This window comes from Rhincodon typus, chromosome 6 (genome assembly GCF_021869965.1).
Source record: "Rhincodon typus isolate 14 chromosome 6, sRhiTyp1.1, whole genome shotgun sequence".
NCBI classification, from domain to species: Eukaryota; Metazoa; Chordata; class Chondrichthyes; order Orectolobiformes; family Rhincodontidae; genus Rhincodon; species Rhincodon typus.
Genome location: NC_063337.1, coordinates 92,116,577 through 92,142,326, shown reverse-complemented (window position 1 = coordinate 92,142,326; position 25,750 = coordinate 92,116,577). Strand labels below are relative to the sequence as shown.

The 25,750-nt window shown below is 39.9% G+C and overlaps 1 protein-coding gene across 1 annotated transcript in view; it reads left to right on the top strand.

Moving 5' to 3' along the window:
• LOC109930242 (ubiquitin-associated domain-containing protein 2) overlaps positions 1–22,926 on the top strand; it is a 94,257-nt gene extending 71,331 nt beyond the window's left edge. The window contains exons 5-7 of the mRNA XM_048598410.1: positions 10,811–10,933; positions 18,289–18,362; positions 22,581–22,926. Of these exons, the coding sequence (XP_048454367.1) occupies positions 10,811–10,933; positions 18,289–18,362; positions 22,581–22,593 (210 nt within the window). The 3' untranslated portion in view covers positions 22,594–22,926. The remainder of the gene's footprint in view (positions 1–10,810; positions 10,934–18,288; positions 18,363–22,580) is intronic.
• Positions 22,927–25,750: the final 2,824 nt, after the last annotated feature.

Below are 25,750 nucleotides of genomic sequence, written 5' to 3'. Positions count from 1 at the left end.
CAAGAGATCTTCTAAGTAGGGAGCTCACGCTGACATTAGCAAGAAGACATAGGTGCAGGAAAAGGCCAATCTATTCATCAAACCTGTCCCATCATTCATCAGGTCATGGGCTGGTTTCTGTCTTAGCTCCATTATCTTACCTGCATTGGTTCTGTAACCCTGAATTAATACTCTTGACTATCAAAAATCCACGACCCCCTGTTTTGAAATCATTAATTGAAACTCAGCATTTACAGCTGTTTTTTGAAATCCTTCTCTATTTTGCCAGCTGCGGCTGAGGGAGTAGCACCATGGGTAGCTTGGCTCTGTTGGCTGAATGGCTGACTTGCAATGCAGAGTGACACCAATAGGTGGGATCAATTCCTGCACCAATTCCAGGTCACCTTGAAGGTCTCACCTTCTCGATCTCACCTCTTACCTGAGACAAGCTGACCCTTGGGTTAAACCAACACCAGTCGTCTCCCTCTCTAATGAGAGAGCAGCCCTATTGCCCGTTGGGACTCTGACTTTTACCTTTATACAAGATCTATGCAGAAGTTCCAAACCTATAGTGAGGGCAAGCCACAGTATCGGAAGTGCCATCTTTTAGATGAAGTGTGAAACTGAGGCCGAATCTGCCACCAAAGACATACATAAATGATCCCATCGCAATATTTTTTGAAAATAGGAAATGGAATAAATTATCTCACCAGTATCACATTTCTGTTCGTGGCCAGTTGCTGTGCAATAATTGACTGCAATAATTTGCAATAGTGTTTACACTTTTGAGAAGAAAAGTTAATTGCCTGGGTTTTGTCAACGTCATGAAAGATGCTGGAGGAAAAGAATGGTTAGGTTCTTTTCCTCTCATTACCACAAGGCAGAAGTTTGGTGCCTTTCAGCCTCAGAAAGTAATCAAGGGTTGATCATAAGTAAGTAACTTTGCTTAAAATTATAAAGCTTTTTAAGCTAAGCTTACGTGAAGACAGGTGATTGCATTCTGACCTAGATTGCAAGGGTGTCAGCTGAAATGAGGTTTTACTGTGTTGATTTCTTTCTCAGAAAAGGAATATTTGTGCTGATAAATGGCAAAAAACACACATTACATTCAATGCTGAATTAACTGCCTGAGTCAATGTTCCCTCCAATTCTTCTTTGTTGTGCCTGCCTGGCCCCAGGGTTTATGCACCCAAATCTCAGTTGACAGCTCAGTGAGGGATTGCTATATTATCGAGGGGTTGTCTTTCAAATAAGACATTAAATCATAGCCCCTCCTACCTGTGCAAGTAGATATGGAAGATCTAATGGCACAAATTCAACAAATGTAGAGAGGTTCTCAAACCATATCATGGCCAACATTTAACCTGCAATTAACATCACAGAGTCAGCTTATCTGATTATTATCACAGTGCTTTCTATGGGAACTTACTATGGATAAAGTATCTGCTGTGTTTCCTATATTACAACAGTGACTGCACTTTTAAAATATTTAATTGGCTTTAAGATGTTTGGGGCTCATGAAAGGTGTCGTATAAATGCAAGATTTCCTTTTTTTGATGTTTCTGCATCCCTTTAAGATTGTCATACAGCCATACACACATACAGTTTAGAGCAAGCATCAATCTGAGTGCTCATCCATTTTACACCATTCAGGGGAGTTTTTCTTGTGCTAATTACATCATTCCATCCTGTTGATGCAGTCAGTGATTCATCACACAGGAAGCTGGTACAAAGAGCACCTTCAATTCTGTGAAAGAATTTCCTGTAGTCTCATAATCTTGGATCCATTCCTCTATAACAATCTCCTCCTCCTCAGTTTGTTGTGAACAGTAGAATTTAATATTATTCACAGTTCTGAAGTCCAACGCATGTATTTTGACAATAAATAAAAGTGTCATTGTCCTTCATTGCTAAAGGGATTGAAATAAAAAGCAGAGAGGTTATGTTGCAGCTGTACAAGGTGCTGGTGAGGCCACACCTGGAGTACTGTGTGCAGTTTTGGTCTCCTTACTTGAGAAAGGATGTACTGGCACTGGAGGGGGTGCAAAGGAGGTTCACTAGGTTGATTCCGGAGTTGAGGGGGTTGGCTTATGAGGAGAGACTGAGTAGATTGGGATTATATTCATTGGAATTCAGAAGGTTGAGGGGGGATCTTATAGAAACATATAAAATTATGAAGGGAATAGATAGGATAGAAGTAGAGAGGATGTTTCCACTAGCAGGTGAAGCTAGGACAAGAGGGCATAGCCTCAAGATTAGAGGGAGCAGATTTAGGACTGAACTGAGAAGGAATTTCTTCATCCAGAGGGTTGTTAATCTGTGGAATTCCTTGCCCAGTGAAGTAGTTGACGCTACTTCAGTAAACGCTTTTAAAAAAAAAGGTAGATTTTTTTTGAACAATAAAGGAATTAAGGGATACGGTGAGAACGCGGGTAAGTGGATCTGAGTCCACGAAAGGATCAGCCATGATCTTATTGAATGGCGGAGCAGGCTCGAAGGGCCAGACGGCCTACTCCTGCTCCTAGTTCTTGTGTTCTTGTGAACCAAAGAGGATATATTTGTTATGATCTGATCGCACTGCCTGAGGGGTTGATGGAAGCGTATTCAATAACTTTTAAAAGGGAACTGGATATATAAATGAGGGGGAACCACTTGACAGGCAGTGGGAAAAAGATGAGGGAATGGAACTAATTAGATAGCTTTTGTGAAGAGACAGCATAGGCATGATGGACCAGTGAACATCACTCACAACATCTTTCCATTCTAAATAATTTTCTTTAGCCCTTGACTGTTGTTCTCCACCTTATCTGTCTACAATACAGCATTATTTGTGAGCTATGTTTGACATTCATCGCCTCAGTGCTTTAGCTGATAGTTTTCGAACATCCATATACCACATCCTCTTCATTTCCTTTATCTTTACTCTGTTATTTCCTTCAAAGAATTCTATAAAATCAGTCAAGATTGAACTATGTTTAGAATCTAGGTTTACTGACCCTGATTAGCTCACGTTCCTTCTCGCCCTTGGTGGTTCATCCCCTATACAGTCTGTGTTAGTTCACAACTATAGCAAAAATAATTGGCTTAATTTCTTCCAAAAATAGCAGTCAAAAGTATAAACTGATAACCATTAAATGTAGAGAAAACTTCAGTACCTAGAAATCAGACAGAATTTGAAACTTGCTACCAGAAAGTGTGGCTGAGGCAAATAAAATAAATACGATAAATGAGGGTACAATAAAAACCATGGAATGATGCGGCACGGGAGGAGGCCATTCCAAGGTCCAAGGAGCCTCTGTTGACTTATTAAAAGAGCTATCCAGTTATTCCCACAGCCTTGCAAGTAATTTCTCCCTCAAATTTTTTTCTGATTCTCTTTTCAAATTTTCTATTGAAGTGGCTTACACCGCCATTTCATTCCAGATTATATTAACTTGTGTAAATTTTATTTTCTTATCATTCTTTCACTAGTAAACAGTGTCCCCTGGTTCCTGTGGGAAATAGCATAAAACCCTTTTAAAAAATAGTGAAAGCAGCTGATAAATCTGTTAATAGGTTGAGCTGAAGAAGGGGTTGAAGCAGGCCTGTGTGGAGTAATAGCATTAAATCAATGACGTCCAATGGCCTCTTTCTGTCCTGTAACCTTCTGTGTAAAATGTTGAAAATGTAATTTCTGTTCTGGAAACACACCAGGATAATTCCATCCAAGGGTAGTAGAAAATGTGTTGAAAAATGTTTCAAAGTTTAGTATCTGTTCTGAGGTCTGTATTCTTCTGGTTTCTATTTCCCATGCTAATGGCTCTACTATCTCCCCCCTCCCCAACACCCCCTCCCCAACCACCCATTCACCCACCCACTGCAGTAAGATAGCCCTACCTAGTCAACTTTATAGTCAGTTTACTATGAGAAATTTCAAATTATTAGAGGAACTTAATCAGCTTTACCAGCTATGGACTGGATCCTGTAATGAAAAGCCCTTTCCCACAGTAGTTTTCAAACTTGTTAAATTATTTTAGGGCAGAATATATCTACAAGTATATTATAACAGAAACAACTTCTTTGTTAAGTTAACTTCAGCACTCTGAACAAAAACAGAAGTTGCTGGAAAAGCTCACCTTCAAGGTGACCTGGAATTGGTGCAGGAATTGAACCCATCTATTGGTTTCACTGTGCATTGCAAGTCAGCCATTCAGCCAACAGAGCCAAGCTACCCATGGTGCTACTCCCTCAGCCGCAGCTGGCAAAATAGAGAAGGATTTCAAAAAAAAGCTGTAAACGCTGAGTTTCACTTAAGAAAAAGAAATCAAAGATAACGTTTCGAGTCCGGTCACCCTTCCACGGGACCCAAAACGTTAACTTTGATTTCTCTTCACAGATGCTGTCAGACCTGCTGAGCTTTCCTGTTTTTGTTTCTGATTTACAGCATCCGCGGTTCTTTCGGTTTTTATCAGCACTATGAACCCTGACTTAAGAATTCCAGGGTATTGTTGTCTATATGTTAGCTTGTGAGTATTTAAGTCTGAAACTGCAACTTTGTTATAATTACTCATGAATATTTATTGTAAGAATCAATTCTGATATACATTGTAATAATCCATACCGTGGCATAGAATAACAAAGATAATTATAACATGTCCATGTGACAGACCTGCTGAGTTTCTCCAGCACTTTCCTTCCAATTGAATATTGGGAAGACTGAAACCATTATCATTGAACAGTCCTGCAAACTTTATTCATAGCTGTTGATTTGCTGTCTTTCTTTAAAAACTTCATGAGGCCAAACCAAACTGTTTGCAACCTTCAAATTACATTTTACCACCAATTTCCACCTCTCTATCATTTCCTGACAACTCCCTCACATCAACTATCTGCTGCTGAATCCCTCAACCATGTCTTTGTTACCTGAAGATTTGACAATTCCAAAGGACTCCTGGCCAGTAAGTAGCATTCTACTCTCCACAATCTTAAGTTCACATAAAACACTGTGTGATCGGTCACAGCAAGTCCCATTCACACATCACCTCTATACTAGTTGACCTACTTTAGCTTTGAGTGAAGCAGTGTCGCAATGTTAAAACTCATATCCTTCTTTTCAATCCTTTGATATCCTTGCCCTTGCTAATCCCTCTAACCAAATCCAATCCCACAATCTTTCGAGATCTCTGCACTCCTCCAGTTCTGTTTTTATGCTTGATTTTAGTTGCTCCGTAATTGGTAGCCTTGCCTTCAGCTGCTTTGATGTCTCACTCAGCTTTCTATCCTCATACAAATCACACCTTAAAAAATAACTCTGATCAAATTTTTGATCACCTATCTTAATATCTCCTGATGTAGCTCGATGTCAAATATTATTTGGTAATGTTTCTATGAAGTATGTTTGATTGTTTTGCTATATTAGCAGTGCTATAAAAGGTATATGTACTTATGTGACATTGCTGGTCATATCCTGTAACTCCCTGTTGCCAATTAAATAAATAGTAAAATCTAGTTCAGCCTAATCATGTAAACACACAGTTTATTTAATTATCAACATTTTCACATAGAATGCAGCATTTAGGAAAGGTGGAAAATTGTATGTAAGCTTGCTCAAATTAGGTTGGAAAATTATCTTTTATGTTTAACCGTTATTTTAAAATTGAGATAATGCTTTCTCCCTTCCTCCTTTGTTGTGAGCACAAAAGGCGTCTGACTAATTGCAATGCAGATGTAGGTAGCTTGCCTAATTCAACTATTCCCATACCAAGGTCCAGTCTTCCCTCTTATGTAGACACATAAAAGATCCTATAGCTCTAATTCGAAGTAAAGCAGCAGAGTTTCCCTGTTGTCTTGAGGTAAGTATTTATCCTCAATCTCATCCAGTCATCATCTGGCTGTTTGTAGGAGCTTCCAATGCAATTTAGCTGCTACGATTGCCTCATTATAAAAATGTCTGCGTATAAAAGTACTTTATTGGCCATAAAATACTTGGGAATGTCCTGAGGTCATAGAAGTAAATTAAACGCAATTTATTTCTTGCCCACATCAATACTATTGTGAAGTTGACCACCTGGTATGTTGGAAGAGCTTGGGAGTTTTAAAAACATTTAATTAATCCAACAGAGGTGTTTGATATCATGAGGGGACTGGACAGAGTAGACAGAGACTGTACCCATTGGCGGAACAAGTGAATGGATTTAAAGTGAATGGCAAAAGAACTAAAGGCATTATGGGAAAAACATGTTTATACAGAGAGTGATCACCTTCTGGAATACACTGATGGTGGCAGATACAATCATGGGTTTCAAAAATTGGGAATTGGATAAAAATCTTAAAGCAAAATATTGCATTGCTGGGGGGGTGGGGTGGGGGGAAGGGGGTGGAGGAATAGGAAACAGGATAAGCTAAATTATTCCTGTGGAGAGCCAGCACAGGCCAAATGGTTTAAGGACACAGCCATTCATTCTGTAATACTGTAATCTTTGTTCCCATCCTATTCCACTGCCTTTCAATGATAAAAGTGAAAGTTTTAGCAGTTTTTAAGAATAATAAATGTAGCTTCTAATTAATTAACAGATTTTTGGGAAACACCCTGGGGCTCTACTTGGAATTTCCCCACAGGGTCATGATATGGAATCAGTAACCCATAAAAGGAATAATCCCAAATATGTTGCCCTTTCACACACCATCAAACAAAGGGGACAGTAACAAAGTGGTCACCAAAAAATCATTGTGTTCATGATATGTTAAACTGACCAAAAAGTGCAATTGCAGATGTTGAATTTCTTAGCTCCTTTGACTGGAGTCTGTACACAATTCCATCTCCTTTAACAAAGGGTCATTGGTATAAGTGACCAGTTTTTTTGTTATGATGTTACTAAATGATTGTTGCTTGTGGCATATTATGTTTTGTCTTGCAATTTAACTTGATATTTTTAAAAGCCTTTTAAAAAAAAAGGTGGTGTTGTATGGGGTGGTTGGGCTGTGAGCTGAGACCTGTGTTTTCCCCGAAGGCATGATAAGTTGTCCCTGAATTATTCTATGTATCTGATATTAGTCCATTATCTATGACTTCAGAGTAGTAGATCTGAGATTTTGATTGTGTGTCCAGCCTTTCGAACTTTCTTGGTAGACACTGACTCATTCAATCATAAATTGTGTGGGAAGAAATAAGCCAAATTAGAATTCCATCTTTTCATTACCAAAGATAACAGGAAGAAGAGAATATGTCATGCATTTTTATTTGTTTCAATAAGTTCAGCTTATATCACTGTTCATTCTTAGTCCATAAAAATAAATGTTCCAATGCAGTACGACACAGCATAGTAAGATCTGTTCCACAGTTGATGTTGGATTCCCAGTTGTAGGAGTTTGTAGGTGAGACTGAATTTTATTAACTTCTGATCCATCAATGTGTCCATTTAAAACTTTTCATCCTTGTTTTCAAATCCCACCATGACTTCACCTCTTCCCTAACCCTATAACCTCCTCCAGTCCTGCAACTTCGAAGATCTCTGCACTCCACTCCTTGTGGCCCTCCTACTCATCCCCATTTTTAATAGATTCAGCTTTGGTGAACTTGCCTTCAGCTCCTTGTCCCTATGCATTGACATTCTTTCCACCCAACTTTCTGCTTCCATACCTCGCTCTCCTCCTCTAAGACACTCCTACGTCTTTATCAAGCAGATCACCTATCTCTTAGTTTCTCTTTATGGTGTTACATTTTGTTTGATAACATTTTTGTGAAGTGACTTGGAGTGCTTTGCTATGTTAAAGATACTTTATAAAAGCATGTTAGTATTGTTGAGGCAGTAATTGTAAAATGAATGCTTCCCCAGAAGAAGCAGGGGAAATGCACTGTGGCCTGCTCTTGTACATCTCCATGTGGCTGCATCAAAGCTGATACTGCAAGAAATTTGCTTGTGCTACAAGTTGTCTTGTAGTGCTTTGTCTACAGGGCTATTAATAAATACAAAATGCAAGAATACTCATTAGTACTTGGGGTGGCACGGTGGCTCAGTGGTTAGCACTGTTACCTCACAGCACCAGGGACCCAGGTTCAATCCCACCCTCGGGCGACTCTGTGTGGAGTTTGCACATTCTCCCCGTGTCTGCGTGGGTTTCCTCCGGGTGCTGCAGTTTTCTCCCACAGTCCAAAGATGTGCAGGCTAGGTGGATTGGCCATGCTAAATTACCCATAGTGTCTAGGGATGTTCGGGTTAGACACAGGGAAATACAGGGGTAGGGGAATGAGTCAGGGTGGGATGCTCTTCAGAGAGGCAGTGTAGACCTGTTGGGCCGAATGGCCTGTTTTCACACTGTGGGGATTCTATGATTTAAACTGATTCCTTTGTCCCCATTGGCTATTTGATTTACTAATTCTCTTCAGCCTCTTTAAAGTACGTACCACATCTTGGCCTATTGAAAGGACAGCACTGAAAAAGGCCATTCCGCCCAATATGTCGGCACTGCTATGTTTTTCTCCCAAGAGCCACTGCATCTCATTTACACTTTTCCATACAATCTGTGTCCCCGTTTTTCTCAAAATCCATCAAATTTCCCTTACAAAGGATTTCATTTCAACAATACCTGGGAGACCAAATGTTTTGCATTCTAACTGCTGTCTGTATAAAGTAAATTCTATTCACACCATCAGTTTGTTTTGCTGTTACCTTAAATGTATATCTTCTTTTAACCATCTTGCCAAAAATTGTAAGCTATTGCTATTATATAATCCTTCAGAATCTTGAACATCTCCATCATCTCACAACTTTCAGATCCAGTACTACATTGATAATATATTCCGGCACAATGACAGAAATTGACAAATCTTGTATGTTGAGTATTTTTGTTCTACTGTTCAGCAGTCCTCCTTGTTTTTCTGTAACAAGACAGTCAAGTGCTTTTCTGTTATTGCAGACTTGCATTTTCTGCATATCAAATAGGAGTGGTGACTTCAGTCGCTCAACCTGACCTTTACATCTCACATAATAAAGCAATACATTTTCACGCAGACTCGATTGATCCATTAGAAAGAACGTGATTGCAAGTGGAGAAAGTTTTTTTTATATGACATTTAGATTGAGCTGACTGCTCACGTTGTGAGAATATAGCTCCTAAATCCAGTGATAAAATTGATTTGGTAATAGAAGCTAAATTTTAACCATATTAATTGAAGAGTGAGAGATAATTTTGAGTCTGTTAATTTCTTCAGTTTCATTTGGGTTAACAGTTCTTTCATTTCCTCCTAGTCTAACTGGATCTTACCAGCTTTTGCACTTCCATATGCCCAAGTTAGACTTTTGTTTGGCAGTATGCCAATTATGTAATGGAGGACAATGTTAATTCACTTGCTTTTTCCATGTAATAGCTTTTAGAACACTCTTAAATAAGTATTCCATTGATAACATCCAAGACTCAGTTCAACTTTTACTATTGTCAATCTGTTTTGGTAATCAATAATTCTTCAACTTGTGACGTCCATCAGCACCTTATGTACATTTTTAACATGTACTCACTGTTGCAATACGAGAAAATAAGGCAGCTAATTTGCACACGATGTTCCTACAAAAAAAATTAAGATCATGACGAAATACGCTATTTTAATAATGTCGATTGAAAGATAAATACTGACCAGGACACATGTTCTTATTTAAAAAATGCCAAAGGATCATTTTGCCTCAGTTTCACATCTCACCTGTGAGACATTTTCTTGCTGCGTTGATTTTGGTGCTCAGGTCTCTGGGATGGGACTTGAGCCCACAATCGTTTGATTTAAGACAATGGTGCAATCCACTATGCAACACCTATGATGATGACACACCATGTGCCATACATGTACAGGACTGTTGGTCACTGCTTTAGGTATTATCTGAGTAGTGAACTTCATCTTGGATCTAAATTTTCATTGAACTTCATTTGAAAGCAGCACAAAACAAGAGCTATTTTTCTGCTCAATAAGAACTGAAGACAGTGCAAAAAAAAAGGGAATGGAGCTTTTGTGTGTTTCTGGTTTCTCTTTCAATCTTAATCTCCTGCAAGGAACAATATGGCAATGACAAAATCTACATCTATTAAGGTTGACTTTCTGCTCATTGTTTGCATGCAATCCTGTAGAACCTTGTGAGACAGCAGTAAAGATGAGGTAACACCCTGCGGAGCTGGAGGAGCACAGTGGGCCAGGCAGCATCAGAGGAGCAGGAAAGTTGACGTTTCGGATCAGGACCTTTCTTCCGAAAAATGAGTAAAGATGAGGGAATTTAGATGTCAATGAGTTGGGCCCAGAGCCACATGGACACTCTAAGTTGTATTTGTTCTCTTAGCCGCATTAATCGGTAGTTTTTAACGTTTTAACATGATGAGTTATGTTATTTGCTAAGAAACTGACTGGTTAGTTTACCCTAACCATAATTCAAACCCTAATCCTAACCCTACCAATGGTTCAATATAGTTTTTTGAAAATAATTTCAATTATCTTTTGGGTCAGTTTTCTCACAGGTTGAAGATCGTATTTGCTGATTGAAGCTGCTTATTTTTGGTGATAAAACACATTTTCAGCTGCATTGATAAAACCAGATTACCACTCTTGAGTATGTTTTAATAGATTTTTTTAAAAAAACACATCTATTTTGCTGTCCCATTGCACTGGTTAATAACCTTATGTTCATGATTGTGGAAAGGTGTTTTATTGAAAAGTTGAAGTGTAACCAATGAATGGAATTTTCCAATTACACCCAAAGCAGAAGCTGGGTAATCAATGAGACATTGGCTGCAACATTATCTGCTCTGCAAGTGGAATCTTGTAACATTTGAGTTGCATTGAGTGGAAACATTTACATTTCTTTGTAATTTCCAGGGTGGTCTAATTAACTGGAATAGGCTGTTCCCACCAATGCGTAACAGATTTCCTGCTAACAATCAACACCAAGAGAGTGGACTGAACAGACCTTCCACAGCTGCTCCAGTTTCTGAAGAGCAGGTGAGCATTCCTGTGGCACATGATGCCTTTTAAAATTTTATAAACTAAAATAAAAATAATCATTTTGCATTTTGCATTGTAAGTCATTCATCATAGAGTACTTTATTACTGATATATAGTGTCCTCTGACACAAATAATGCTGAACATCTATTCTTCAATGCTTCTTCAACAAATATACATGTTAGACATATTTACTTCAAAGCAAAGTTACACCACAGTGTTCTCAGGGATCTGGAGATCAGCGTGTGAGGGGAGATTGAACAAGCCAGGCCTATACTCCTCGGAGTTTAAGGGGGTAAAAAACATTGATCTAATTTAAATGTTTAAAGTTCTTAAGGGACTTGACAATGTAAATGCTGAGATGCTGTTTCCCCCGAGACAAGAGTCTAGAACTAAAGGGCATGGTATCAGGATGATGGACAGTCATTTAGGACAGAGATGAGGAAACATTTATTTGTTCAAAGGGTTGTGAATGTTTGGAATTCACTGCACCATAGAGCTGTGGATGCTTAGTCATTGAGTATTTGAAGATGGAGATTGCTATATCTTTGGATACTAATGGATATGATCATTGTGAAGGAAAGTGAACATAGAACATAGAACAGTACAGCACAGTACAGGCCCTTTGGCCCACGATGTTGTGCCGACCTATTATTCTACTAAGATCAAACTACCCTACATTTTACTATGCTCCACGTGTCTTTCCAAGAGTCACTTAAAAGTCTCTAAAGTATCTGACTCCACTACCACTGGCGGCAGCCCATTCCACATGTCCACCACTCTCTGTGTGAAGAACCTACCTCTGACATCTCCCCTATACCTTCCTCCAATCACTTTAAAATTATGTCTCCTCGTAATAGTCATTTCCTCCCTGGGAAAACGTCTCTGGCTATCCACTCTGTCTATGCCTCTCATTATCTTGAACACCTCTACCAATCATCCAATCTCAATCGAGTAGCTTGGATACAGTCTGTCAGCAAGTTGGAGTATTCAGGGCCAGGGGTTCCATATTGTCACAGTCTGTGGAGTGGTTCTGCAGGCCCAGTGTAACCACTTGCCAAGATTAGCAGTAAGTCAGTCGGGGAGCCACACCAAGGTCACTTGTCATCTTTCCAAATTAGTCAGCAGGGTGGGCCATGGTCACTCCTTAGGGTTAGTGCAATTAGATCAACCATGATCTTAATAAATGGCAGAACAGGGCAGAGGTGCAGAATGGCCTACCTCTGTTCTTAGTTCATGTGCTTAACATTACTCCGCTCTTCAATTCTAGCCCTTTGGAAACAAACCACAGTGTTTTTTTTTATGTTTTACTGCTTTTAGTGATTTGTGTATCTGTGCCTTTAGATCTCTTTCCTGCTGCATCCCATTTAGACTTTCATTTACCAATCACTTGGGTGAAGCCTCTTCCCAGCAAAACAAAATGCTCATTTTTAACTAATGCACATGCTGACAATCCTCTGGTGGATTGTTAGTGCCACCTATTGGTATAAATTAAAGGATAGTATTTGTATGATTCGAGAAATAACAATATAGGTGCAATGTTGATCTTACACACACATTGGATTTCACGCCCCTTCAATATAATTTCCATTAAAGCCAATAGGCAACATTGGAGGAAGTATAAAATCGGCATGTTATGCATGGCTGTCCGACTTGTAGAGACGAAAAACAATTTCTTAACAGTACATTTCCATTATTAATAATATATTGGCCAACAAGATCATGGGATGAAGAGTGAGATGGATAAAAAATTAGAAAAGCAGCAGCAAGCCAAAAGGCCAGGAAGAAGCGCTCCCCACAGCCAAAACATGCTGTAGGTGGCTTGAAGAGCTGGAGAGTCAAGTTTCGGTCACTCACTGGGGAGGACTTCCCAACCTCTGGAACTGCTGACCAGTTGCATTGGTAACGGCTCCACAGACAGCACAACCAGAGCTCAGTATGCACACTGCCAGGACAACTGGCATACCCATAAAGGAGGCCCAATGGATTGTGGACTGAGGTATGTCAGGGGCATTGGACTGGGAGTGTTTGTTCACCTTTTGGTGGGGCAGAATCAGGGTGTTTAAATTATGGGACTGCTCAGGTGGACAAAGGACATCCTTCAAAAATAGTACCTTTGTTTCCTTCCTACTATTTAAAAAAATAGAATTGCTACACATTGCCACACACTTGTCCATGCCAACTGCAGACACTTAGTCCACGCCAACTGCAGACACTTAGTCCACCTGTTCAGATTATGACTCACCTCTACAGCAAGTGAAATTTGAATTGGGCCTTCTGGCTCAGAGGTAGGGATACTACCACTGTGCCAGAGACCCCTAGTGGTAGTTCTATTATGACATGGGCAGAGATGCTCAATTGGCCCTTCATTATTTATTTACATGTTGGGCAGGCTATGATTTTGAAACCTGTCCACCGTCCGTATCATAGGGTTCATTTTAACGTCAGGAAAATTGTACTGCAATGCCAGCAATCTCTCCAGGCCCAAAAGAAAATCATTTAAACTGTGGAGTCTCAGTCGTGCAGGATATAAATTCTTCTTCAACATTAAAAAGTTTATTTCCATTTTTATTTCTCTTGCTTAATCTAATCTTTGATTCTCTCTCTACTTCTCTTTCTGTCCTGTTCCTCCTGTTTCTGCTTGCCACTATGACTAACAGGAAACCTGCTATACTGGGCTGTCTTGCACCTTACAACATCCACTGCAGCTTATCTGTAACCACTCTGTGACTTACATCATCCAATGATGTCTAGGTTGACCCCTCATTCTACTGGCCTGCAGAAGAGTTCTCTGGAGCTTTTTCAGCTCTGATCCAGCAACTGAGATACTGACATTTTCTTTTATTTACACGTGTCACTTTTGAGAGTTTATTTTTGTCCTTGTCATTTCAAGTATTTCTTCATCTGCATCCACATTTCAAAGGCCTCTATTTTTACATGACAGGTATTTACTTATTGTCCATGTTTCTGAGGCATACAGGTAAGTGAATGGAATGTAGCATATTATGAATTTTTTGCTTGTTTCAAGCCCGCATTTTCTTGTTAAAAACCTCCTTCATCTTCACAAAATTACATCTATCTCTATCCTCCTTCTGAAGACATCACATTTATCATCTATTATTATTCATCCTGAATAGATAACTTATCGACTTGTTCTAGTCTGGCACCATCCATTTCAATCTTCATTCTTCTTCAACCTGCCGTTAATTTTATCCTTTTTTCTGTAATACTTAATCCATGACCTAAATTTCTATTCCTGACTCATTGTTCTTCTGCACCCCAAGATCTCTCTGTATGTCAGTGCTCTTAAGGGTCCTGCCATTTACTGTATGCTTTCCTCTTGCATTTAACCTCCCAAATGCGTCTTCTCACATTTTTCTGGATTAAACTACATCTGCCATTTCTCCACTCAACTTTCCAACTGATCTATATCCTGCTGTGTCCTTTGACAACCTTCCTCACTATACACGACTCCTCCAATTTTTGTGTTGTCTGAAAACTTATTAATCAGACTAGTTACGTTTCCATCCAAATTATTTTATATAACTTACAACCAACAGAGGTCCCAGTCCTGATTCTTGTGGAACACTACTGATCACAGACCTCCAGTCAGAAAAATATCCTTCCACAACAACCTTCTATGACCAAACCAATTTTGTATCCAACTGAACAGCTCACTGTGGATCCCAAGTGACTTAATCTTCTGTACCATGAGGGATCTGGTCAAATGCAATACCCACTGCCCAACCCTCATCAATAATTTTGTCACTTCCTCAAAAAACTCAAACAAATTTGTGAGACAAGAGCTCTCCCAAACAGAGCCATGCTGACTATCCCTAATAAGACCATTCTTTTCCAAATGCCAATGAATCCATCCCTAGGAATCTTCTCCAACAAGGTCCTTAACCCCGGATGTAAGGCTCAATGGCTTATAATTTCCTGCATTATTCCTGTTGCCCTTCTTAAACAAGGGAACAGCGTTGGATATTCTCCAGTCTTCTGGGATCTCACCTGTAGCAAAAGAGGAACAAAGATCTCTGTCAAGGCCCTAGCAATCTCTCCCTTACCTTCCTCAGTATCTTGGGATCTATCCCATCAGATCCTAGGGACCTATCTACCTTAGTGTTTTTCAAGACACTCAACACCACCTCCTCCTTAGTATCAACATCCCCTACAATATCATCATACCCCTCTGTAATCTTGCCATCATCCATGCCCCCTCCTTGGTGAATATTGGCATGAAGTACTCATTAAATACCTCACCTACTTCCTGTAACTGCATGCATAAATTCCCTCCTTTGTCCTTGAGTGGAACTACCCTTTCCCTAGCTACCCTCTTGCTGCAAATATACGTATTTGCCAAGTACATTTCAAAGCCCCTTCTAATTCCTTTTTTACGTTCTTTCCTGCTTCTTTTATATTCCTCAAGGGCCTTACGTATGCTTCGTTTTTCTTTTTGAGTTTCAATATCTCTTGTCATCCATGGTTCCCAAATCCTGCCATCCTTATCTTTCATCCTCACAGGAACGTGCTGATCCTGAACTCTGATCAACTGGCCGTGGGCTGAGTGGTTGCAAACTGCCTGTTTTATTTTACAATATGGAGCTTGACTGATAAAAGCCCTTTATGTTGGAAAATTTAGAGTGGATCCAATGACTCTGCTGACATTGACAGGGAAACCAGAGATGCTGCTGATAATGATAGGAGATCCAAAGACTGCTGATATTAACAGATCTGTTGGGGGTAAGAATTCTGAGTAAAATGAGTTGCACAGTTGTGAATGAACATATCTCAACCACCCAGCTTCCCACAACCAGCCCGACATAAGGCACACTGAGGTCACAGGTGCCTGCATTAAAAGCCAAAAATATGTTGCGCTGGTAAGATAGAGGGAGCTATCGCAAAATGAAAAGAACATTATAGAGGATTTATTGCTGAGACAAAGAATATGCTTTATCCTAATCATACAGAGAGTTATCTTAAAGACCTTTGGTCCCACTGCACTGTCAAGTTATTCCCAAAATTATTCCAGGCTTTTGTCTCTGCTGTCTGTGAGTTTGTTACAAGTCTTGATCACTCTTTGTGTGATATTTTTCCTTGAAATACTTTGGGTTGAAATTATGTCCTCTGGTTCTATTCCTATACATTAATTTTAAATTATATTCCAGCCAACTTTCCGAACCCTTCAGAGAGACATTCATTCTGAGGAAACATACCGAATCAACCCCTGATACTGCTGATTAATTTAATGTCTGCTTTGCACTGTCTGAATGCAGGACATCACCTCTAAACTCAGTAAAGGACCATATATTTTCTTTTTGGACTATAAGTTGGAATGGGAATCAGACACTGCTATGTAGCTGTAAGTACCAGCAGAGTGTTGCAAATTGTTACATTCTTACAGACTATGTTGCCTTTGGAGCAGCAAGATTGCTATAGTATTGAGTTCGAGTGTCACCTGAAGTCTTTGAGTTAAGGCAGAATTGCCTGATAACAGCCCTCAGATTGATCAAATTGTAGTTTTCTAAATACTTGTGAGAGTAATGCAGTCAAAACGATCCAGAGCTGGCAAGCATAAAATTGCTTTCTTTCTATTCACTCTGTATGAATGAAAAATGAAAAGACAAAAACCCAAGAACCTTAAAACAAAGAATTCTAAGACAAGAAAAGAGCTAGGTTTACCAGATCAGCTAGTAAATCAAAGGGAGACCCTTACTCTATCGATAGCAGCATGTCATCATTACAAAAATCAAAACAACTGAGAGAAATAAATTCCATCTTGTGGACTGGGCCTTTCCCACCCATAATATTTGTGTCAAACCATTTGTCTTTTGTCTGTCTTATTCATGGATAAATGTGTGATATTTGGGTTTCAAACTGGTATCATTTAAATCGCATAATAGTACAGCCCTTTCTGCTATAATACAATGGTTGCGCTCTTGTGCGACCTTGCACTATAGAAAATTGCGCAGTAAAAATAATAGGGCTTATGGAAAAAAATAGGGTCGGGGTGGACCACCAAAAATATTACTCAAAATCGAAACAAATATAGTAGTTAGCCTAACACAATGGATAGCACAGTTTAAATAAATGTTAAATTCATATCTAGTAATGAAATAATACAGTAAATTTAACACTTTACCTTGAAAAAATTTGAAGATAACTTGATGGGGGAGGGAACGGAATTGCATAATAGCCAACATACGTATGCAAAAGTTTGCATTTTACAGACAGCGTTCACCTGTTCACCAATCGCATTAAAGCCAATTTGTATTAACGAAACATGTGTAATAGCAGAAACAACTGTAGTCAAGAACCATGTTTTTTTTTCCATTTGCTAAAGTATAAGTTTGTTTAATGACAAAACCTGATGTGAATTGCTTTTGTCTTAAATTGCAGTCTGTCAAATTAATCATTTAGGTTTAAATTGGATATTTACAATCACACACACACATATCCATGCGTACACACATGCACACGCAAACACTCACCGACCAGATTCACAGGGCGAAGTGCAATAATTGGAAAATTGTTGCCTGTAAATTTCTTTCATCCTTACAAGGGAGGAATTTTCTTTTGATGCCTTGATCACTGTACACTCGCCTTAACTTTAGCCAACAGAGAAAGGGGAAAGAATTAATGGCATCGATAGCTTGCAATACAGACAATCTGATAGCAGGTGGCATATTGCAAGTCCCTCACACTTTCAAAACTTACCTTCTTTGTGGAGTTTATTGTGCAACAAGAATTTTTAATGTATACCTTCATATCCCTGGAGCCGTTCAACATCTACTCAAGAGGATAAATGGGACTGACTTTAATGCCCCAACCAAAAGATGGCACTTCCAGCAATGCAGCACTCCCACAAAACTTGCACTGAGAGTGTCAGTCTCATGCTGTGTTTGGGTCCCCAGAGTGAGACTTGATTCTACTGTCTTTGACTCTGATATGAGATTGCTTCCCAATGAGCCATGACTGAGGGGCACAGCAAATGGAAGACAAATTTTGTTACTCACAGTGCTAAGAAAAGACAATTCTGATGAAGACATGTAGTCAGTGGAGTGTAAACTGTAAAGTTCACTACGATCAGATGCTGTGCTGCATATCAGATGCTGTTTTAAGTGTTTCAGTAACTATGTCTTATTTGAAGTTGGTGAAATCACACACCTTTGTTTATGTCACTGGTGATTCCAAAGCATGATAAGTGTCAGTGATTAATGTTTGAAGGAGCACAACTCACTCTACTTTCCATCCCACATAATAGAGCAGGTTTGCCAACTTTAGGTATATTCCTGAATGTTTCTACATATGTTATCATGTTTTGAATCATGCCTGTGTTTTTTTATTCATTCAGGGGAATGTGAGTATCATTGGCTCAGCCAGCAATTGTTGCCCATTCCTAATTGTCCTGAAGAAGGCGGTGATGAGGTGTGTTCTTGAACCACTGCTATCTTTAGTGTGTACAGATACCAACCATGCTGTTAGGAAGGGAGTTCAGAATTCAGAATACTGAAGGAATGGCAATATAGTCCCAAGTCAGGATGATGTGTTTTGGAGGGGAACTTTCAGGTTGCCATGCATGTGTTAGCCTTGTCCTTCTAGATGGTGAAGGCTGTTGGTTTGGAAGGGGCTATCAAAGAAGCCTTGGTGAGTTATTACAGTGCATCTTGTACACACTGCTACCACAGTGCATCGGTGGTGAAAAGAATGAATATTCAAGGTGCTGAAGTGGGTGACAGTCAAGCACACTGCTTTGTAAAAGAATCATACAAGAAGTATTGCAGAATTTTACAGTACAGAAGGAAGGCATTTGACTTATTGTGTCTGTGCAGGCTGTTTTGGTTAGATGATGTTAAGCATCTTGTTTGTTGTTGGAGCTGTAGTCGTCCAGGCACATGGAGAATATTTCAACACACTTCTGACATGTGCCTTCATAGATGGTGCTTTGTAGTTGGGGAGACAGGGGTGAGTTATTTGCTGTGGTATTCCTGGCTTCTGACGTGCTCTTATATCCACAATACGTATAAGGCAGGTGCAGTTAAGTTTCTGCTCAATGACAATCCCCAGGATGTTGATAGTGCAGGATTCAGCAATAGTAATTTTTTTCTTTAATTTACTCATGGGATGTGCGCATTGCTGGCTGGCCAACATTTATTGCCCGTCCCTAGTTGCTTTTGCGAAGGTGGTGGTGAGCTGCCTTCTTGAACCGCTGCAGCCCATGTGCTGTAGGTTGACCCACAATGTTGTTAGGGAGGGAATTCCTCAGCGATATATTTCCAAGTCAGGTTGGTGAATGGCTTGGAGGGGAGCTTGCAAATTGTGGTGTTCCCATGTATCTGCTGCCCTTGTCCTTCTAGATGGAAGTGGTTGTGATTTTGGAAGGTGCTGTCTAAGGGTTTTTGGTGCATTTCTGCAGTGCATCTTGTAGACAGTAGACATTGCTGCCACTGAGCATCGGTATTGCAGGGTGTGGATGCCATTGAACATTAAGGACTGATGGTTAGATTCTCTCCTGTTAGCAATGGTAATTGCCTAGCACTTGGGGGGCATGAATGTTACCTCTATTTATCAGCCCAAGCTTGGATGTTGTAAGTTCTTGCTGCATATGGACATGGTTTGTTTCATTGCCTGAGGAGTTGCAAGTGATGCTGAACATTGTGCAACCATCAGCATGCATCTCCACTTCTGACGTTATGATGGAGAGAGGTCATTGATGAAGTAGCTTGAGCCTACTTTTAGAAAATAGGGTTCTTGTGGCATAGTCATAAGTGTCCCTACCTTTGAGCCAGGAGGCGCTGGTTCAAGTTTCATCTGCTCCAGAGGGAGATAATAACATGACTGAGCAGGTTGATAAGAAAAAATCGACCCTGAGTAACTCTTGCAGAGACGTCCTGGCACTGAGAAGATTAACCTGCAACCACCATCTTACTTTGCACAAGTTATGATTCCAATTGGAATCTGCCTTTTCATCCACCACCACCCCTCCTAAATATTTTTACAATTCACTGACAATTGTCACATCCCTGTGATGTTTCTCTTGGGTGTTCTGTCATAGCAGTGTTCTTGAGATTAATCTCAATTCCCGACTGCAATTGCAAAATTGATTGTTTGGCAGCCAATACAGAGGAAAGCAATTTAAAAACTTGGTTAAGGATAGTACAATGCAAATGTAAGTTGTTATTTATTCTGTGCCATCCACTTGACAATGTAATCATCATACTGAGGGAAGATTCTGCAGAATTGCATAGAGTTTATAGCCAATCAGCTTAAATCCATAGCCTCTAATGCCTGAATTTCTACTAATGGAACAGTTTTCTCCCTTCTCTATTCTGTCCAAACTGCTCATGGCATGAGTTGTGTTAAAATATGAAACAAAATGTATTTCCTATTGAAACGTGTAAAATTCTTTGAGGACTTGTCAGGATGGATGCTGAAAGGCTGTTTCTACAGCTGTAGAATCCAGAGCTGGGGTCACCGTTCCAGGATATGGGGTTTAATCATTTAAGACTGAGATGAATCAAAATTACTTCACTCTAAGAGGTGTGAATGATTGGAATTCTGTACCCCAATGATTTATATTCATGACAAAGGTCCATAGCTTTTTGGTCACAATGGGAATCGAGAGATATGAGGATAGTGAGGGAAGCACGAGTTGAGGTTGACAATCATTCGTGATGTTCTTGAATGATAGATCAAATTCAAGGGACTGCCTTGTGATCTTAATTTTTATGTTCATATAAATGACTTTTACAACTTTAAAAATTCTATATCATATGATCTCAGTCATATTTTACTGTTCCCTCCTGTTATGATTGGAATGAGGTTGACCAGGAGGATCTCTTTGACTGTGATTCCTTTATTTGGGCTGTTAACCTGGGCCAATCAGGGAGTCCTGGCTGACAGATATAAACAGGAGTCTCAGGAATTCTCCTCACTGTAGAGACTGACTCTGAGCTAGCGGGTCACTACTGTGCACGTGTAAACAAAGAGTGATTTGGTGATGGGATACTTGCCTCTGTGGAGTTATTTCACTTCCCAAAGGTACTTAAGCATTGCTTTGGAAAATCAGGCCTAGTTGACTTTGAAGGTTTTTAGAAGTTGTGTATTAATTAACTATTGGACAAGCTTGGGCATGTTGATATTTGCTGTAAATCCCTCATACTGTCTTACTCATGTCAGTGACATTTAGGTTTAAGTTAATGGCACTCAAAATGTAGCCTAGGTGCAGAAGGTGTGAGCCATCACATACAACTCATTCCCGCTCACTGGGATTCTGATTCCAGAATTCAAAGTTGTGATGTTGTAGATGAATCAAGGTACTGTATTCAATCTCTCGTGCTACTTCGTCAGAAAATAAGCTGTACTGGAAAATTGTTGAGTTGTCACTTCAAAGCAATCTGTTGTGGTATTCTCTTCGAGTTTTGCTGCCTTCCACTGCTCCTGTTAAGCTAGGAAAAGTATTGTGAGCATTCAAAATCAAGTCCTACATGACTACCTCTTATCCTGTGACTGTGACCCAATTCTAGTGGAGAAGGATAAACTGTCCCCATTGCCAGAAAAGGTGGGAACCAGAGGACACTAATTTAAGGGAACGTGGGAGGACACATTGAGACATTTAACAGATAATGTCTTCAATTAATGGAGATTTCAGGTTACTATTACTCATTCATTTTCAAAAATATACCAAAATTGAAACGTTACTTTGTCAAAAAGTCCCTTTATGGCACTTGTAGTAGATTCTGGGGTCATGGTTTCATTCTCCTGAGTATGTGCTTTATCTGGGCCTGTCCTCCCTCATGTTGCACTAGCAGCTCTTACAGACGTGTACTTAATGCTTATGATATGTATGCCAGCTTAAATTTTCCATTCACGAATCACCATGTTGTGCTTGTTGACCTACTTTGGCTACTGTTCAACAACATTTCAAATTTAACATTCTAATTTTTGTGTTGTTTCAATGGCAGCAACAGCTTGTATTTACGTGGTTTTTAAAGTAGTAAAATGTGCAAAGCAGTTGACAGGGGTGTTGGCAAACACATTAGGGTAGGTGACCAACATCTTGGTCAAACAGACTGATATTGAGCATCTTAAACAAGCTGGAAAGGAAATTCCAGAGCAAAGGGCCTGAAGCCAGAGTCATCTATGATGGAACGATTACAATCAGGGATGTTCAAGGGGCCTGAATTACAACAGAACATTATAGGAGGGCTAGAGGAGATCACGGGATTTGGGAAGGGTTGTGGGCATGGAGGGATAACAGTTTTGATATTGAGTGTTGCTTAACTGGGAACCACAATAGCCCAGTGGGGCATAAGGTTAGAGTGGGTAAACAGGAATTAATGCAAGCTTAGATGAGGGCAGTAGAGTTTTAGTTAAATCTGTGATTTCTGGAAGATGTCAAATGGTAGGCTAGCCAGAAGTGAATTGGAATAATCAAATCTAAAAGGAACAAAGGTAGACTTGATGGTTTCCAAATTGCAGCAGGTGGACTGAGGCCAGAATCACAGAATTGTTATGGTGCCATTCAATCCATTGCATCAATGTTGGCTAGGATGGAGATGAGATGTGTAACCAGATTGCATACTTTGCGTTACGTTATACTTTTCTTATTTGAATTTATTTTTTGTGTGTTTTTGTGTGTTGCAGGTGGCGAGGCTGATGGAGATGGGCTTTTCTAGAGTAGATGCTATGGAAGCTCTGAGAGCTACCAATAATGACCTTAATATGGCCACCAACTTCCTGCTTCAGCATTGACAACAGCAGGCCATTTACAAGGACTATGCACATCTGACTTCAGCATTCTACAAGCACGTATTGAGATTGCACTGTGTAGCGCAGAAGTCAGAAATGTGTGGGAGGAGAAGGGATATACCTGATTTAAAATTGTAAGAGCTGATTATATTTTGGCATCAAGTCTATGTAAGAATCACAAAAGGTAATCAATTAAGGGAACAGACCTAAGAGAGTCATAATTTTAATAAATAAGGTATTCAAGTTCTCAAAGGTGCGGTTCAGTGGTTTTTCTAAAAGCAAGTTAATCTGTTCGTGTATCAAATGGAATTCAAATTGTTCAATAAACATGTTTGTTTAGTACAGCTTGTTGCTTCTACCTTGGCTCAGTAATTAAAACAACTAAATATACAGCATCTCTGTCTCATCCATATTAAATATTTTCATTTACATTTTCAAACCTTTGCTCTTTCCCCACGTTACAGGTTATTCTATCCTCATTAGTTTGGTGAACTTGTAGTGCACTTGTAGTATTCCTGCCTCTGAGCCAGAAACTCCAGGTTAAAGTCCCACTCCAGGACTTGACAGTTAAGAAAGGTATGTTCAAAATGAGACCAGGTTGAGCATCAACTTGTAAATCTTTCCAAGATTCCTAGTCATTGAGGTGATGGAATAAAATTGAAGTATCTACCATCTCAATCTGTAGCTCTAGCGACAACATGGGTACAAAAGTGTATGCTGTCACTGAAGTGTGGACTCCTTTCGAGGAGGGGTGGGTGTTGGTTGATCAAATTGGTGCAAACAGAAATTGGATTCAAACCATGTTCTAGCTGAGGTGGATTTGGCACTTCCTGCTTTACCCTAGTCATGGTGGCAGTCATGGTGATATGGGACAGAGAATTCAAGAAGAAGATGATTCCCCCAGGACCAGGACTCAACAGAAAGGAAAACAAGCTGTCAATGTTGCTTTCTGCAAAAGCTGCTGGTGAGAACCATCACTAACACCATACAGTGATGGACCGGGTACTGTTTGTGTGAGAGGGTCTCCCAGAATGAAGATCACATTGGCTCATGGCAAGAACCTGTGTGTTTGGAGTCTTTTATAGTTCTGACTGATTAAGAAACTCTCCTAATGTTACCACCTTCTAAAGGCATAGAGGAAGAATTTACTGAATGATAATCAACCTGTTTGGCTGTGTAATGACACACCTTCCCAGGCCATCAAATCATGAGAATCCCCTCACTACTTTTCCCTCCCGCCCCCTGTCATCAGCTTATATACCACCTCTTCCTGGTTGTGAAAAAGGGTCATTGGACTCAAAACATTAACTCCGCTTTCTCTCCACAGATACTGCCAGACCTGCTGAGTTTCTCAGCAATTTGTGTTTTATTTCAAATCTGAGGAAAAACATGAGACTAGAGGTTCTGGTTCAGATATAGGAATAGTGCCCCTGGTGTTCTTTAGTGCTACATGTACAGCATTTGTTTTTAAGAGCACTTAAAGCTAGACAAAATAAAACCATGAATCCCATTCTGAAGCTATGGCTATTTTAGATGTTTTGCATGAGTGTGTATTGTATTTTTCCACTGATTGCATTCTTATCAAGCATATGTGCTATTAGGTTCAATAGAAATATGTTTAATTGCTAAAAAATGGGTACTTTTTTCTACTCAACATGAATTATCAACTGATAGACTTTTAACCAGAAATAGCACTAATAAGACAACTTTGGATTTAACCTATCACAGAGTTTCTTCTGTGTTTGAATCTCAAATAATAGATTAATACAGTTGCTAGTGTAAATAGATGAAACTGTGATCAAAGATGAGTGATTAAACCGAAAGTGTTTCAATTACTATTGCTGATTACTTTTGAGTTCTGAAATAATTGCACAGAGGCTGTTATCATATCACCATCTCACTCTTTATTTACACATGCGCAGTACCTGAGCTCTAACCAGGCAGCTCAGAGCCAGTCCCTAGAATGAGGAGACTGAATCGCCTGTTTATATCTGTCAGCCAGGGCTCCCTCATTGGCCCAGGTTAACACCCCTAACCAAGGGTCTCGTTGTCAATGAGACCCACCAGGCCCTCATTCCAATTGTTACAACTTCAAACTAAAACAAGGCCCTAGAGTCCTTCCAGAACCAACACTTAATCTAGTATGAGTCAGAGAATAGGGTTTGCAAACTTTCTGGAGCTTTAATAGACGTTTGATTATGCTGTAAGTTTACAACAAGCAATGTAAACATTGAAAGGCATTAGCTTACTTTTGCATTATAATAATCAAACATTGATTTTAGCTTCAAAGATCCCCAGAATTTGAAAACTTTTAGGCAGTTTTTGAGGAGATTCGACTGGGGTCAGAGCGAGTATAGTTTTCTCCTAGAAAGGAATGCAGGAAGTTCAAGGAAGACAACAAGGTGCAGGGCTGGATGAACACAGCAGGCCAAGCAGCATCATAGGAGCAGAGAGGCTGACGTTTCGGGCCTAGATCCATTTCAACTCCCCCTCCCATTCCTCAGACAACATGTCCATCCTGGGCCTCCTGCAGTGCCACAACGATGCCACCCGAAGGTTGCAGGAACAGCAACTCATATTCCGCTTGGGAACCCTGCAGCCCAATGGTATCAATGTGGATTTCACAAGTTTCAAAATCTCCCCTCCCCCTACCGCATCCCAAAACCAGTCCAGCTCGTCCCTGCCTCCCTAACCTGTTCTTCCTCCTCCCGCCTCAAGCCGCACCTCCATCTCCTACCAACTAACCTCATCCCGCCCCCTTGACCTGAAAAAAGCTTTTCTGATGAAGGATCTAGGCCCGAAACGTCAGCCTCTCTGCTCCTATGATGCTGCTTGGCCTGCTGTGTTCATCCAGCCCTGCACCTTGTTGTCTCGGATTCACCAGCATCTGCAGTTCCTACTATCTCAGTTCAGGGACGACAGTTTCCTTTGCGTAAAGGTTTAACTTGGGACACTCAGACCAAGAATGTTTGGTTGGAAATTTCCAGATTATTAAGACTGAGAAAATCTAAACTAGTTTTGTGAGTATTCATGAAAAAGACTTGACAGTTCATAGGACAAAGCTG